General features: G+C 47.2%; 2 protein-coding genes across 6 annotated transcripts; one reads left to right on the top strand and one right to left on the bottom strand.

Moving 5' to 3' along the window:
* Positions 1 to 745: 745 nt before the first annotated feature.
* LOC107317217 (torsin-1A-interacting protein 1-like) lies at positions 746 to 6,234 on the bottom strand. 2 transcript variants are annotated; one of them, XM_015869632.2, is made up of 6 exons: positions 6,007 to 6,231; positions 5,847 to 5,915; positions 5,114 to 5,242; positions 4,637 to 4,693; positions 3,879 to 3,938; positions 746 to 3,142 (listed from the first exon to the last, which is right to left on the bottom strand). In XM_015869632.2, the coding sequence occupies exons 1-6, from the start codon at positions 6,119 to 6,121 to the stop codon at positions 2,343 to 2,345; spliced, it is 1,230 nt and encodes a 409-aa protein (XP_015725118.1). In that variant the 5' UTR covers positions 6,122 to 6,231; the 3' UTR covers positions 746 to 2,342. The 2 variants fall into 2 exon arrangements, with proteins under 2 accessions (XP_015725118.1, XP_015725119.1); XM_015869633.2 differs by lacking the exon at positions 5,847 to 5,915 and having other exon boundaries at positions 6,007 to 6,234.
* A 167-nt stretch (positions 6,235 to 6,401) lies between these two features.
* LOC107317216 (torsin-1A-interacting protein 2-like) lies at positions 6,402 to 13,854 on the top strand. 4 transcript variants are annotated; one of them, XM_015869627.2, is made up of 6 exons: positions 6,402 to 6,993; positions 7,408 to 7,601; positions 8,809 to 9,120; positions 9,268 to 9,588; positions 9,976 to 10,140; positions 10,815 to 13,854. In XM_015869627.2, the coding sequence occupies exons 2-6, from the start codon at positions 7,568 to 7,570 to the stop codon at positions 11,576 to 11,578; spliced, it is 1,596 nt and encodes a 531-aa protein (XP_015725113.1). In that variant the 5' UTR covers positions 6,402 to 6,993; positions 7,408 to 7,567; the 3' UTR covers positions 11,579 to 13,854. The 4 variants fall into 4 exon arrangements, with proteins under 4 accessions (XP_015725113.1, XP_015725114.1, XP_015725115.1 ...); XM_015869628.2 differs by having other exon boundaries at positions 6,404 to 6,993; positions 10,818 to 13,854; XM_015869629.2 differs by having other exon boundaries at positions 6,410 to 6,993; positions 9,976 to 10,074.
* Positions 13,855 to 13,950: the final 96 nt, after the last annotated feature.

Here is a 13,950-nt window from a genome sequence, read left to right as displayed (position 1 = left end):
TTTCCAGGCTAAGCAGCACACCATATATTTGGAATTACACCTCACATTTCTTGCAATTAACAAAAAAATACCCCACAATTATTGTCTGACACAACACTCAGGAGAGCATTAAGTCTTTAGCTTCCAGACACCTTCCTATTTCATCTTGAAACAGAAGAACACAGCCCTTTAATCTCAGGGGAGCTTTAGAAAAAGGAACTGAATCACATGTGTTTATAACAGCATGAATCTCCCACCACTGTGGCATGGCTTAATCTTTTTTTGTGTGCATGGCAATTCCGCTCAGTTTATCCTTCTTTTCCAAGCTAGTTTGCAGTTAAGACCTGTCCCTCAGGGCTGATCACAGCACACTAACTTGGCATAGCAGAGGGACAGGAATGTGCAGCTACAAGTGGGCCAACGATGGAATCATCCCTTCAGTCATCTGACTGATAACAGACAAATGAAACAAGTGAACTGTGTCCTAACTTTGAGGCAGAACTCAGAAGCAGCGCAAGGACATCGAGCATGAGAGAATTCAGAGCTATTACAATTTCCTGAGCCATACCCATCAGCGAACAGCCCAGATACTATCAAACACATTCATCTGCATCCCAGCAGCTCCACTCAAGTTTCTTCGAGCTTCTAAATTTTGCAGAAGGTTTTATTTTAGGTGTCTATATCTGGTCAAAGGTAAAGGGAACAGCCTTATATGTGAACAAGAAATTCTGACCACGGAACGTTCAACAGGCAAATCTCACCACGATTTATAAAACAAGTAGATTTATTTTGAATGATTACTAAAATAGTTCACAATAACATAAGAGCAGATAGACTATCAGGATACACTCAGAAATAAGTCACAGCTTATGGGGTTTTCTCCCCCCATTTAAGAAGAAAGCATTTGTCCAGTGAAATGTTCAAAACATAAATGCCATCTTTTTCTTCCTGAGCTACTCTTAAACATTTAGAACAGCAGCACCTCCATGTCTTTTTACTGGTTCTATTTGTTATTAAAAGAAGAACTGGTATCCAGTGCTGGCTGTCGGTGGTAAACACAACTCCACCACTGGCTCAAGCAACCACAGCTCTGTGTCTCTCCAACAGCACTTTTTTATACACTTAAGGTGATCTTGGTCAATTCCACACCGCACCCTAAATTTGTGCTTGCACTAAGAAGCCAGAAGCTCCAGCACTACCAAGATGTTCTCCTTGGCAACATGACAGCTCAAGGGCCCTGTGAGTAAAGGATGGGCCCAAGAACCACCAAGCTCTCAGCTGCTACAAGAAAACAACCTATTAATTTTGAGAGCAGCATTCACACATTCATTTATTGAGAGCATAGACCAGTGGTTCAACAGCATACACTAATAGCAACGAAATGGAAGTGCTGTAATTTACTTTTTTTCATTTACAAAAGATATTTACAACAGAAAGACACGTGGTTTTAGTCTGCTATGATGGATTCTTGGCAGGAGGCACTATAAAAATGTATTTAAAAACCATGCATTGCAAATCTGCCCTTCACTAAAAGCTTATGCAGCAAGCACCAGGTTAGACACAGACACATGAGAAACAGGTTTGTGTTCTAGTTTACAGGGTACCACAAATAAATACATTCTCTTAATGCAAAAATAATTACCTCCTGAAGGTGAGAAATAGTTTTGTCTTCCTAAGGTTTGATTTGAAAAGGAGATGTAACATTAAGCACAAATGTGGTAAGACTTTTTCTTTTTAATCCTCTCCAAATTGTAAGACTTGCAGAACTTCTGAAGCGGTGATGCAAAGAGGTACTGAAGAATCATCTAACATCTACTACCAGCGTCAAGCTAATACTTTGTACCTCAGCTTTTCTCACTCCCCAGACTGGTCAGGGCAGGCTCATTTGAGGAACCTATGCTGTGATTACATGGATTCATGTCACTTTATCATCATTAATGTATTGCAAAGAAGGTAATTCTGTCCAATGAAGGCAATGTTTTTGTCTCATTACCTTATCACATGTGATACTAGCTTTACCTATCAGCAGAGAAGGATCTTCAGAGCAAAGCCAGCAGTGCACCAGGACAACTTCACAAGCAGATGAGTGGTGCTGCAGTGGCACACACTTGCTTCTAATTCCAAGACACCAAACCTGAGTAAGTCACTGAAGACAACTTACCAAAAACTAGCAAGTTTTTTGCTTACATTCTGCAGGTTCCGTTCAGAGACCCAGGCTTCTCCAGCAGAACTAACCCTGCCACTTGATGAAGTTTCTTTGCACAGAAACTGTGTGTGTCTGAGCTCAACAGCCGCAGTTCTTCCCTGTTCAGCCATCACACATTTTCTGTCTTCCTCCTTTCCGAAGGCCACTCTAAAACCTGTTATGTGCACCCCTCCATAGGGAGGCCTTTTTCGGGCCAAACAGGCAAGACAAGATGAGAGATACGGCTCCACAATCCACTCAGCTTATCCGTATCTATGCTGTTAAAAGAACTAGGAACATCTGAACTAGTGAACTTGGTCCAAAGGAAATCCCGCACCTTCTCCTCTACTTCTTGCAAGGTGAGGCTTCTCCTCAGCGACTGCTCATCCAGGAGAACTGTCAGCAGAAGAGCCACATCCTTAAATGCCGCATTTTCATGATCACAGTACTTGTAAAAGATCAAGGTGGAGCCTGCAGGCAGTAACTCAAAGCGATGAACCACCGCTACCTTCTTACCTCCTCTGAACCCCGAGCTGAGCTCATCATCCACCTCCAGCTTAACAACGTCACTGTCCAGTATGGCTTTGTCTGCCCCATTAATTTTGATTGTAGTTGCATTCTGGGAGAATGCAAAAGCATTGGCAATCTCATCACTGAGACACCTCAGTGCTTTCTCAGCTTCTTGGCCCGCTGTGAATAGTAAGATGGCCGGCTCCAAATGCGGGTGGGAAGTATTCAGGTGCTTCTCAAGGAACACATGGGTTCTTTTCCATAGATTGGGATCCTGACTTTGGTATGTATTTTTGAGTTTCTTCATCTGGGCCCGAAACGCTTGGAGAATCTGCATATTTCTACTTGACAAAGATGCATCTGGAAGGCTTCGTATTCTAATCCACAGGATGGCAAACATCAAGATACAAATTATCAGAACAAGTAACAAAGTCCGTCCCTTGGGAAATCCACTCTGGGATCCATCCTCTATAGGAGAGAGGAGCAAACAAGAGTAAATACAGCAGAAGTTAATGAACTCCTCTCACTCTTAAGCTGCTGGTGCAGTAGTTGAAAATGAAAACATTCTAGTTTAAAAGAGAACCTCTCCAACTTCACTTTTTAAGATTAAAAGAAGTGTTATGAAATCCTCCCTTCTTTAGCAATGCAGTGACAGGTCATCATTACAAGTTGATCTGAAAATGCTTCAAAATAACTAAGACACTGGACATTCTTCTGCCAAAGGAGCCGAAAGCTCCACCCTTCCTTCAACCACATCCAAACTCAGCTTAAAATGGCGCTTAAAGAGGTCAAGTTAGTTCCTCCATTTAGTTTCTGTAGAGAGTCTGATAGAAAACCTGGCAGTACCAGAACAATTTCTGTTGCTGTTTCCTCTTAAATATTAACATGCATTATTCATATCAAACACAGGTGCTCCATACTACTGGAGAATGGCAAACAGTGCACAGGAGCACAGTGAGCATCAGAAACTTTGTTTTCATTCTGAATTAGAACAGCTAAACTAACACGTGTTTGACCTACTACAAGCATGAGGCTTGATTCCATCCCCAGTAAAACCCATAATAAAACAGACTGAGTTCTGTGGCAACAAAGAGCTATACCACTATGTCCACCTCGATTTTAATTGTAAGGATGCCCAGTTTGAGCAAGCCAGAGAATGGTTAAAATAACACATATGGAATAGAAGTGGAAGCAGAAGTCTTACTTTTGGCCAAGGGCTGTGACTGCTTCCCCGTGCTGGGCTTATCTCGGAATTTACTTCTGCCTGTCGAGATTAAGAAAGGAACATGAGAAAAATATATAAGGCAGCAATTATCCAGTGGGGAAAGGGCTTATAGAAAGGCTGTAATAAAATACACTCTTGGTGTATTTATTTAAATGGGTTCAGACAGCAAAATTCTAGAGATGTTATCCATCAAAGAGCATTATGAGCAACTTTCCAAGATACCTGTATGAATATATACACAGTGCAATTATTGATCAGCATGTTTTCTTCATTCTGTCTGTTAATTAAGACAACGTGTGAATTTCTGGCTCCTTGAAAACTACAGCAACTGGTTTCAAAGCTGAAGGCTCTTTAATAACACAGGACCAAATCAGGATACTGTCAATGACACTATTATGAATAAACTGAACAAACACGCCCTGCAGTAGTTACTTCAAGAGCACCAAAATAAGCACAGCAGCCTAATGACATACTATGAACCTAATGACAGTAGATGCTAAAAGCAGTTCTGGTTTAAGCCAGAGAATGGTTAAATGAGCAACTCTGTTCTGCAACTCTCTGACACCCTCAACAGGGCACAGCAGACCCTGTCAAGAGGAAAACACCAACAAACATCAACCAACACATACACAACCACAAACACAAACCAAAAGTGAAGCAGAGGAAAGCAATTCTGTAGCGTTCTCATAGTTACAGGGAAGGGCTTGGTATCTATTGGTATCTATTTCTCCACTTACTCTGTGGTTTTGTAGAATGGTGCTCTTGAGTTTTCTCCAAGAAGTCAGCCTTACTTTCTGAAACCAAAGCAAAAATGAGAAATAAAGCTGTGATCACATCAGAGTGTATAATAGTAAGCCATTCCCAACACGCGTTTAGGTCTTGCTATGAATTCTTTAGAGGTTATCAGGGAAAGAGTACAGTGTCTTGCCATACCAGACCTGTGATAGCCTCTCAAATCTGTCCATTAAGGAAGAAAACTGCCACATCTCCCAGAAGGGCCTGGCACCTGGCTCGTGCCTAGATTTTGTCAGTGTTCTCTTACAGGCAATGAATTGCACTGTGTGATTAAGCAATTACTGACTGGATGAATGCAAGCCACCCCCTTATTCTTCAAGCAGTTAGATACCAGCTCCCCCCAGAACAATATATTAAACGTCTTCATCCATCTAGGTTCCAGCTCAGCTCCTCCTTTGGTATCATTTAAGTACAGTTACCTTTCAGTGGTGTATAAACATTAGGCTGGTCCTCTGATGGATTCTTGGGTTCAGTTACATCATAGTCATCCACTTCTTCCTTTGCTGGGCTCTCTGGAAGGAAGGAAGCCGAAGAACCACCTGACTTACCTAGAAAAAGAGATAAAAGAGGCAGACATAATTGCAGTACAATGAGTGTTCATCATTAAACCAACAGACAAGGTGCAGTTTTAAAACATATAATCTGTGTCTTCCTAGTTGTGATCTCCCAAGAGTTACTTTTGACACCCAAAAGCAATTAAGAATTGAGAAGCTTACAGCAGATTGGAATCCACTGCCAACAGCTGTATGTGCTGCCACATAGACTGATTCTTTTAAGAGCTTAAAAACACCTCAGAGCAAGATGCACTGCTTCTCTGTGGGGCACCATGTCCCTCACTGAACCCCTCAGGCAGCTGGGAAGACATGAACCCACACCAACAGTGTTTGTCCAACCCTGCAGCCAAGCAGAGGCCAAAACCCAACTTAGCACTGCCAACAGAAAGCATAAAGTCCAGCAAGGTGACAGAGGTCACAAAGCAAAGGTCAGGGCCGGCTGACCAGCCGTATAAAGCACTGAAGGGGTGCTCATAGAAAAGAAACCAGTCTGAAAAGACAAAGCCATCGTTAAGGCCGCAAACAACAGCCGTACATCGCACCGTCCCACCCGTACAGCCGGATGGATGCTCCAGCTCAGCAGGCGACCGGGACTCACCTGCCGCCCTGTAGGCGCGGATGGGGGGCCGTGTCAGGCTGCCCGGGGTGCCGAATACCCTCTCTCCTCCTGCAACGAGATTCCGCTCTTTCATTGCTCCGCACACATCCCCCATCAGCTCCCCGCCCGCTTCCCCATTCCGCCCGCCCGCCCCGCTCACCTTCCGGCACCACACCGGAGTCGGGCTCGGACTCGGCCGCGAACCGGGGGCTCTTCCTCCTGTGCTTCAGCTCCGGGCCGTGCGGCGGGCCCTGCTCCTCGCCGTCCCCCACCATCCCGGCCGCTATCCCGCTCCGCTCCGCACCGAAGCTGCCGCCTTTCCGCAAGGGGCGGCTCCGCCAACCTCACTTCCCGAGTCGCCTTTAGTTCCGGCCGCGAGCCGTGTGACGCGGAAGCGGTGGGGAGGGGTGGAAGGAGGGGGGTGGTACAATATGTCTGCCGTGTTGTGTCTTACCTATCGCTATAAACAGGTCAAATGCACCTTCCATTGCTGATACATCCCTGCCAAGTTCTGCACTGGCTGTTTATGGACCTGAAATGGGTCTGATCCCTTCTGACACTCTGCCTCCATTGCCAATAAGGACTGAAGGTTTCCTATACGCAGCATTAAAAACGCTTTGTTTTGGTGCTGGGCTGTATTGAGGCTCTTTGTATGCAGGTTGTATCCTGATCTGGTGCCCTTGTGCTGATACTTTCCCTTGGTGTGAGGTTCCCATGTCACTGGTTCCTATGCATTAGGTCCTGGGATGGGAGGGGAGAAAAGATGGAGTGTATCTACTGTTTGTAAGCACAACAAGGAGCATTGCCATATTGAAAAGCATTGCCCAAACATATCTAAACCTACAACACAGATACAGCCCCGAAGGATAATAAGGAACGCTCCAGCAAACAGCCCTGCTGACGAAATGCTGCTTGTCAAGGAAGAGGCGGCCGTGTTGGAGAGGAAGGAGGAAAACTACAGCTCCCAGCATCCTGCCTGGGCGCCTGAGGAAGGGCAGGGTTCACCTTTGCACCCACAGCAGAGGATTCAGAGTGTATTGAGGGAAAGGACTCTCCATCCAGCCCCAGGGCAAGGCTGAGCCCCAGGGCCATTGCTGGCTGCCTCGCTGCTTCTAGTTGGATCCCTGACCAGCCCCAGCCCTGCCTGGTAAGTGTCTGAGGGCACGTCATCTTTGTGCTTCCTTGTTCTGCAAGCAGAACAGCACAGGGAAGGGAGGGACAGGAGCCAGGCTGGGAGAGCCACAGGATGTACACCCATGCACTCTAAATTCTTGCACTTAGTAAGAAATCTGAGCTACAGTGGCAGCCCAGGGGGTAAAGGTGCCCCTCCAGCTGGGAGCTGAGATCTTTGGTCTGCGTGAACTCATCTCCTGCGGGGAAAGTTCCTAATGAGTTTTCCACAGTGCCTGTCACTGGTTGGCTGGCAGGCATTGCGCGCTGTGAGTTCGTGGCATACCGTAACGGTGACATGCACTCATTTCCCCGCAACGAAACTAACTTTGAGGGGAGGGAGGAGCTTCCCCTTCCACCATGAATCACTGCGGCTCTTTGCACTTATCAGGTCTACCAGCATTCGGCTGCAGTTCCTGAGGCCAAGGCGGGATGGTGGCCCTGCCAGGGGTAGGACTTGGTCAGCTGCCCCACCAGGGGGGAGACAAGTCCCTGTACAAGCAAAGGAGAAAGTGAAGCAAAACAGTGCTTGGATCCAGGGGAGAAAAGAAATGGAAGAGAATTCAAGTGCGGGTCTGCCCGGAGGTAAGTGAACTCCATGCTTGCTCCACCTCCTGGGAAAATCCTGTTGCAAAAGGACTCAAACACTAACCAGAGAAATGGAAACAGAAAAATCCACTGTTCTCCAGGCAACATAGTAGCAGGTTGCTTTCAGTTTTGTATTCCTATTAGCAACAGGTTCCTGTTCAGGCTGCAGTTCAAGTAGGGCTGCAGATAGAGCTGCAGGCCGGCAGAGCTCTCTTCCTAGTACCCCAGTGCTTTGTCATGGGAAATAGCTTGGTAATGCTGCCTTCAGAGGGAGAAACTCCTCTGGGCCAGCAGCCAATTATAAGTGCAATCAGGCCTAGGAAAGCCACTGTCTGGGGAAGAAATGGTAACATACCCTCCGTGTAATGAAGGGACTGCCACCCCCCATGGAATGGAGTGCACTAGGTCTGCCTAGGATTAATCTTTCAGCACAGCAGCCTCCAGAGTGCTGTGTTGTTCTTCTGTAACCACAAATCCACAAGTGAAAAATGTTAATAACAAACCAGTGTTTTGACTACTGCTGAACAGCACTCATACAGGCTCAAGGTTTTCTCTTTCTCCCAACAAGTAATCTCAGATAGGCCCAAACTGGCCAAAGGGATATGCCATGCACAGTAACATCATGCTGAGCAGTAAAACTGGGGTACAGGAAAAAGAAGGTGGGATGGGGTTGATTTCCAAAGTAACCATTGCCAGGAGATTCTCTAGCCATCAGCCCACTTGTGGGAGGTGGTGAGTGATTGCCTTTGCATCACTTGGGACCCCCAGGCCCCCTCCTTCACTTGAGTGTCTCAACCTCAAATCCATTTGTATTCCAACTTTTGGTTACCCCAGGTGCTCTGCTGCACCAAGGCCAACCCACCACACCCTGCTGCTAAGATCTGAGCATTCAAATTGTTTCAAGTTCCTGGTGCTGAACAGATCAGAGAACACTTAGAGGATTACATCTCCAAAAGTGGCTGCTCATTGTGTGGCTGCTCTGTGTGGTTACCATTACAGCCAAAACAACAGAGTGCTCTGTGTAAACATAAGGCTGTGTGATTCACTGCAGGTGATGGCTGGCTGTGGTAAATTCTCCCCCACAGCAGATTGTGTAGGTGTATCTGAAATGCAAGAACTGGAAGTTTTAGAGGGTGCTATTAAGGCTCTGGATGTTCTTATCTCCTGCATGGCTAACCGAGCCCATGAACTCTGATCCCAACAGCTGGGCCAGCCCAAGAGAAGGTGGAGGGCACAGCTGAGCATTCTGTGCACCAAGAGCCTCCCCAGGAATCTCCTGAGCACCGAGTGACAAGCACGTGGCCTGAGACCTCCTGCAAACCAGAGGACTCCCCAGTGTGTAAGCCACCAGCTGCTGATGGGGGAGAGGAGTCTCCGACAGAGTTAGACAGCCCCACAGTGCAGCCTCCTCAGGAGACTCAAGTTCCTCAGGAAACTGAAGTATCACTGGAAGAATCTGGGGAGACAAAAGATGACGCGTTGGAAAGATCTCAGGAAGAAAATGACTTGGACAGAGGTGAGTCTCTCCCCATCTGTATGTACTGCGTTAACAAAGTGCTGATAAACTGGGCCTTTCCCTAGAGGAGGCAGAACAGGAGGAAAGGCACTAGGTTCTTACACTGAAAGGAACTAAGCATAGGTGTGTGAATTTCATTCCTTACAGCCAGGCTGGTGCAAAATGAAATGGACTGTGCACGGCACAGCCATGGCCTCCAGGAAGCACAGGAAGACCAGGAGACAAACAAGCAATGTGAAAGCTCCAACACAGCAGAGGAAGATGCTTTATCAGGAAGCAAATCATTGAGCTCTGACAGTAAAATGACACGTTCAGATCTGAATGCTCCAGAAGATGTCACCAAGGGCCTCTTGGCACAGGAAAGCATCAGTGCTCCTCTCCTAGACCAGGAGGGAGGGGAGTATGCAGAGCAAGTGACACTGGAGAGCGATTCCTCAGGCACGTTAAGGAGCAGATATGGGACTAAAGGTGAGCTGGTGGTTGCACACTGCTGCTGCTCCATCGTGCACATGCCTTTGCTTTGCTTTGGTGCTGGGATACAGTGAGATTCCTAGTGCCTGCTGTCAGTTCTTTTGAAGTCAAGCAAGAAAGAAGGTATTTGCTCCGTAGCATGAAGTTAACTGGCTCCTCTTTGCCTCTGTCTCCTTTGGCTTCTGTTCTCTTTTCAAAAGCATGAAGCTATGTTGAATCTTTCTTCTTTCTCTGCCCAAAAAGCAAAGAGAGACAAGACTTCTCAAAGCACATTAACTCTTCCCCACAGCGGGGAGCCTCAGGATGATTTGTTGTATTTCTCATAACTGCCCGACTGAGCTGCTCTTACAACAGCAAGTAGAAAATGTATTTCTCTCACTGTAGGACACGCAGTCCCACAGCCAGAGGCTCAGCGCTGCTTGCAGAACATCACTGCTCAGAACACAGGACAGGAGAAACATAAAGAGTCTCTCTTAGTGAAAGGTGAGGAAAAGAAGCTTCCCTTGTGCATTACTCATCGACCAGAAGGCCCCGATCCTCCAGGAACAAGTAATGAAGCACATTTAATCTTTCTTCTCTCTCATGACCCTTCAGTCTTTCCTGAAGGTTTGAGGAAACCATTGTTCAGTTGGCAGTACAGGCTTGGGGGAAACAGGCTACACATAAAGAAAGCAATCCAATTAAGAGAATCCCAGTTCGACCCAATCTGTACTATATATTTTTCCTGGCAGGAAGAGACCTGGGAACACCAGCAGTACCTGAATCCCACCATTCTCCTTTCTGGACAGCGGGGTAGCCCTTGTTCACCCAGCACAGCTAGGAGGAAGGCAGCAAACACAATAACTTAGCTGGGTCAGACTCCTCCAATGCTTGGAGGCAGGTGCTCCAAATGATCACAAACCTTAACGAAAACAGATGAGGTGGGGTTAAAAGAAGAAAGTTCCTGGGCTGCTGTAATTACATTTGGGGTCTTGCATTGCAACTAGGAAAGCACAGCCTTGCTCTTGTCTTTGGAGCTGTAGCCCCACCAGGTGGTGTGAAGGAGCACAGGTTCTATAGTATGGAGCAAGTGGTTTCTTCACTATACCTGGGACCGCAAAGAGTGCCAACCAGAGCCATTTTCCTATCATAACAGAGAAGGTCAAGGAACATATAAAGAGCAGGTTGCCGTGTGTTGCTTGGGACTGATTTCTGTTCCCTGTTTGCGTCTCTTCCCTGTTAAGCAGGACTTGTCGTGCTGGGCCTCATGTTTCTTGCCTTCTGCATATTCTGCTTTGGCAACCCAACCGCCAAGTCCCAGCCAGCCCTCAGGAACCCCACGGTGGAGGCCTTCCTGTCCCAGTTCAACCAGCTGCAGGGCAAGTTTCCAGGGCAGAATCCTGACTTGTGGCTTCGCAGTCGCAAGTTCCTGCAGAAGCACCTCAATGCATCCCAGCACACGCAGCCGGCCATCATCATCTTCACAGCTGCCCGCAAAGGTGAGCAGACCTTGCGATGCCTTAGCACCCGTGTAGCTGATGCCTATTCGGCTGCTTTGCGTGCCAGCATGGTGCAGATTGATGGCAAGGATAAATCTGGGCTCCACAGTGACCAGGCCAAGCTGGAGGTGGACACAGAGCTCAGCTCAGCTTTCCAGGCTGGGGATCGTGCTGCGGTGATACACCGCTTCGAGCTGCTGCCAGCGGGTGCCACCCTCATCTTCTACAAGTACTGTGACCATGAGAGTGCTGCTTTTAAGGATGTGGCCCTGCTGCTGACCGTGCTGCTGGAGGAGGAGATGCTGGAGACCCACATCAGACTCCCACAGGTGGAAGAGAAGGTTCATGACTTCCTCTGGGCCAAGTTCACCAATGCCAGGACTCCCAGCTCCTATGACCACATGGACTCTGACAAACTGAGCGGGCTGTGGAGCCGCATCTCCCACCTGGTCCTACCCATCCACCCAGTGCAGAACATTGAGAAGGGGGGATGCTACACCAAACCCTAGAACCACAGGCTGCCAGAGCCCCAGGAAGGGTTGGAAAGCCAGCATTGGAGCAGGTGGAGACACTAATGAGGAACTCACTTTGTTTAACACCAGTGCTGTTTCTCTACAGGCTTTTTTTCCCTATACCTTCCTGGAAGAGTTCAACAGGTACAAACTGATTGAGGCCCCTTGGCCAACTGAAGGGAATAGTGGACTGTATGCTTCCTCCTGACAGGTGGGAAGAGCTGATATTTTAAACTGCTAATTGCACAGGAGCACATTATGACGAGGGGAGGCAGGAGGGAAAAGCTGTATGTTGCAGGAAGTAGAACAAAGCAAGGTAAAACCCACTAAACCCATTTGGAAGTCATGCTACAATGAGAAAATAGGTTTGCTACTCAAGAGTTTGACCAGCCAGCCCTGATCCAGCTCCACTGACTGATTTACATCCAAAGACCAGATCCTAATTGTGGAATGTGCAAACAAATCTGCAATCCAGAAATTCCTCACACGCCAACGACAAAGAATGTTAAGCTACCAGCCCTTAAACACTACACAGCACTGGGATGGATCCCACCAAGCAGCCATTCTGAAAGCAGAGAGCAAGGAAACACAAACCACTTTGTTGTCACTCTGGTGGTGTGAAGCCCCAAAGCAAAGGAATGAATAATGTGGTTTTACTTTATGCTACCTTTCAAAAGGTTCACTCTCAGTCCATTTACCACCATGAGGCTACAAGAATCTCTGAGCTGATGCATCAGCTTTGGTCCTACCTGATTCCTCTTCACCCAGATCTGGTAGAAGCCATCAGAAATGTTCCTACATCATTTACCTGCACAGAGGGGAGCCCTCAGAGTCAGGACATGAACAAGCTGATGAAACACCTCCATGGGCCATTCCATGGCTTTTCCCCTTCATGGAGATTGAGAGCATTTGCAGCCCAGCAGTTTCCCACCTTGCTTTCCCTTGTTCTGCCTGCCTCTCCCAGCCAACGTGTATTGATGAATGTAGATGATAACACTGATACTTTTATTACAAGCCATATGAGGCATCACACCAGGTCTTTGCCCACCAAAGGTACATTTACCTTCCTGCTAATATTAGAGCAACAAGGAGCAGAGCTGATACGTGGTAAAGAACAAAGCCTCTGGCATTAACACCCCAAATCCTTATCTAAGAAGGATGGATTCTTACCATGCATCCTCTTCTGCACCACAGGAAGAGAAATCCAGGTCCTGTACAGCCTACGGTGCTCCAGCACACAGAATAGCTGCTAGCTCAGGGAACACCTGGGGTCAGGCACAGGTTGAAGTATAATAAGCCAGCAGCCAGCCCCAGGTGTCAGCCCTTTGTGCCTACAATCACACCTGCTGGAGATGGAGCAGCTGGAGCAAAGCATGTCTTGTTTCTATATGGACAGCAGAGACTGAAGCCTTGCAGAGGCAGAGACTACACCTGAGCAAGATACAAATCAAGAACAATGTGCTGTTTCTACAAGCAGCCCACCCAAGGGCTCCAGACCCCTGATCTGGCCTATGGTGCCTTGCTGATCTGCTCCACTGATGGCTCAGCCATTCACACAGTGCCTGAAATCACCTCCTGACTCTTCTGTCCTCCCACCTCGTGCCTTGCCTCTCCTGGGAGATCTGCAGCACAGACTTGGAGGAAGGGACAAAGAGAAGGAAGAGGAGAGGGCTGCAATTCAAACCAATGAGCAGACAGCACTTTACCCACTGCCCCAGACTTACTGACATTTATCCCCCATGGCTGATAGGGAGCTAAGTTACCCTTGCAATGTTAGCCAAGGATTAGACGTGAAGCATCCTGTTGCAGAGGTTTTACCCATGCCAAACACAGCTAGACATGATACAGCTCAGCATCAGCCGAGCAGCTCCAGGTGTGCTTTTATACAAGATATGGGCAAGATGCTGGTTGCTTCCTCCTTCTTATTGTTGTACACTACTTTGGTAACAAAAAACACTGTTTCTGCTCTTCATGGTTAAGCACTGGCGCTGATGTATGAACTGGCAAAGCACTAATTGTGTCCATATTTTAAGAGAAATCAGTATTTTCAAGTTATCTCGCTACCAGTTTGCTATACCATGTGCATAATGCATAGTCAGGGTATGCAATGGCAACTTCATGCTGCTTGGGTACCTTGCTGTAAGCATCATCCAGCAAAGCTGTTCTAATACAGGTATGTTTTTATGGCCTTTTAAAGACAAAAATAATCCCCCAACCCTGCTTGCTTCTGAAACAAGACTTCTATTTAAAAATAAATGAGATTGTGAAAGAGAGCAGCAAAGCCTTCAAAGTGAGGCTGAGCCTCGCTGTATTCCGTTCTTTTCTCTTGCTTGTTTCATGAAGCAGAAGAGCTTATGATATTGGACAAG

The sequence above is a fragment of the Coturnix japonica genome, chromosome 8, assembly GCF_001577835.2.
Source record: "Coturnix japonica isolate 7356 chromosome 8, Coturnix japonica 2.1, whole genome shotgun sequence".
NCBI lineage: Eukaryota > Metazoa > Chordata > Aves > Galliformes > Phasianidae > Coturnix > Coturnix japonica.
This window is presented reverse-complemented; position numbering and strand designations above follow the sequence as displayed.

Excerpts from the sequence above, each read along its gene's own strand:
- LOC107317216 (XM_015869627.2), top strand. The coding sequence starts at position 7,568 with ATGGAAGAGAATTCAAGTGCGGGTCTGCCCGGAG. Across the intron at positions 9,121-9,267 it reads AGAAAATGACTTGGACAGAG|CCAGGCTGGTGCAAAATGAA; the intron begins GTGAGTCTCTCC and ends CATTCCTTACAG. Across the intron at positions 10,141-10,814 it reads CCCCGATCCTCCAGGAACAA|CAGGACTTGTCGTGCTGGGC; the intron begins GTAATGAAGCAC and ends TTCCCTGTTAAG.
- LOC107317217 (XM_015869632.2), bottom strand. The coding sequence starts at position 6,121 with ATGGTGGGGGACGGCGAGGAGCAGGGCCCGCCGCACGGCCCGGAGCTG. Across the intron at positions 5,243-5,846 it reads CCGCGCCTACAGGGCGGCAG|GTAAGTCAGGTGGTTCTTCG; the intron begins GTGAGTCCCGGT and ends CTCTTTTTCTAG. Across the intron at positions 4,694-5,113 it reads TGTTTATACACCACTGAAAG|AAAGTAAGGCTGACTTCTTG; the intron begins GTAACTGTACTT and ends CTTTGGTTTCAG.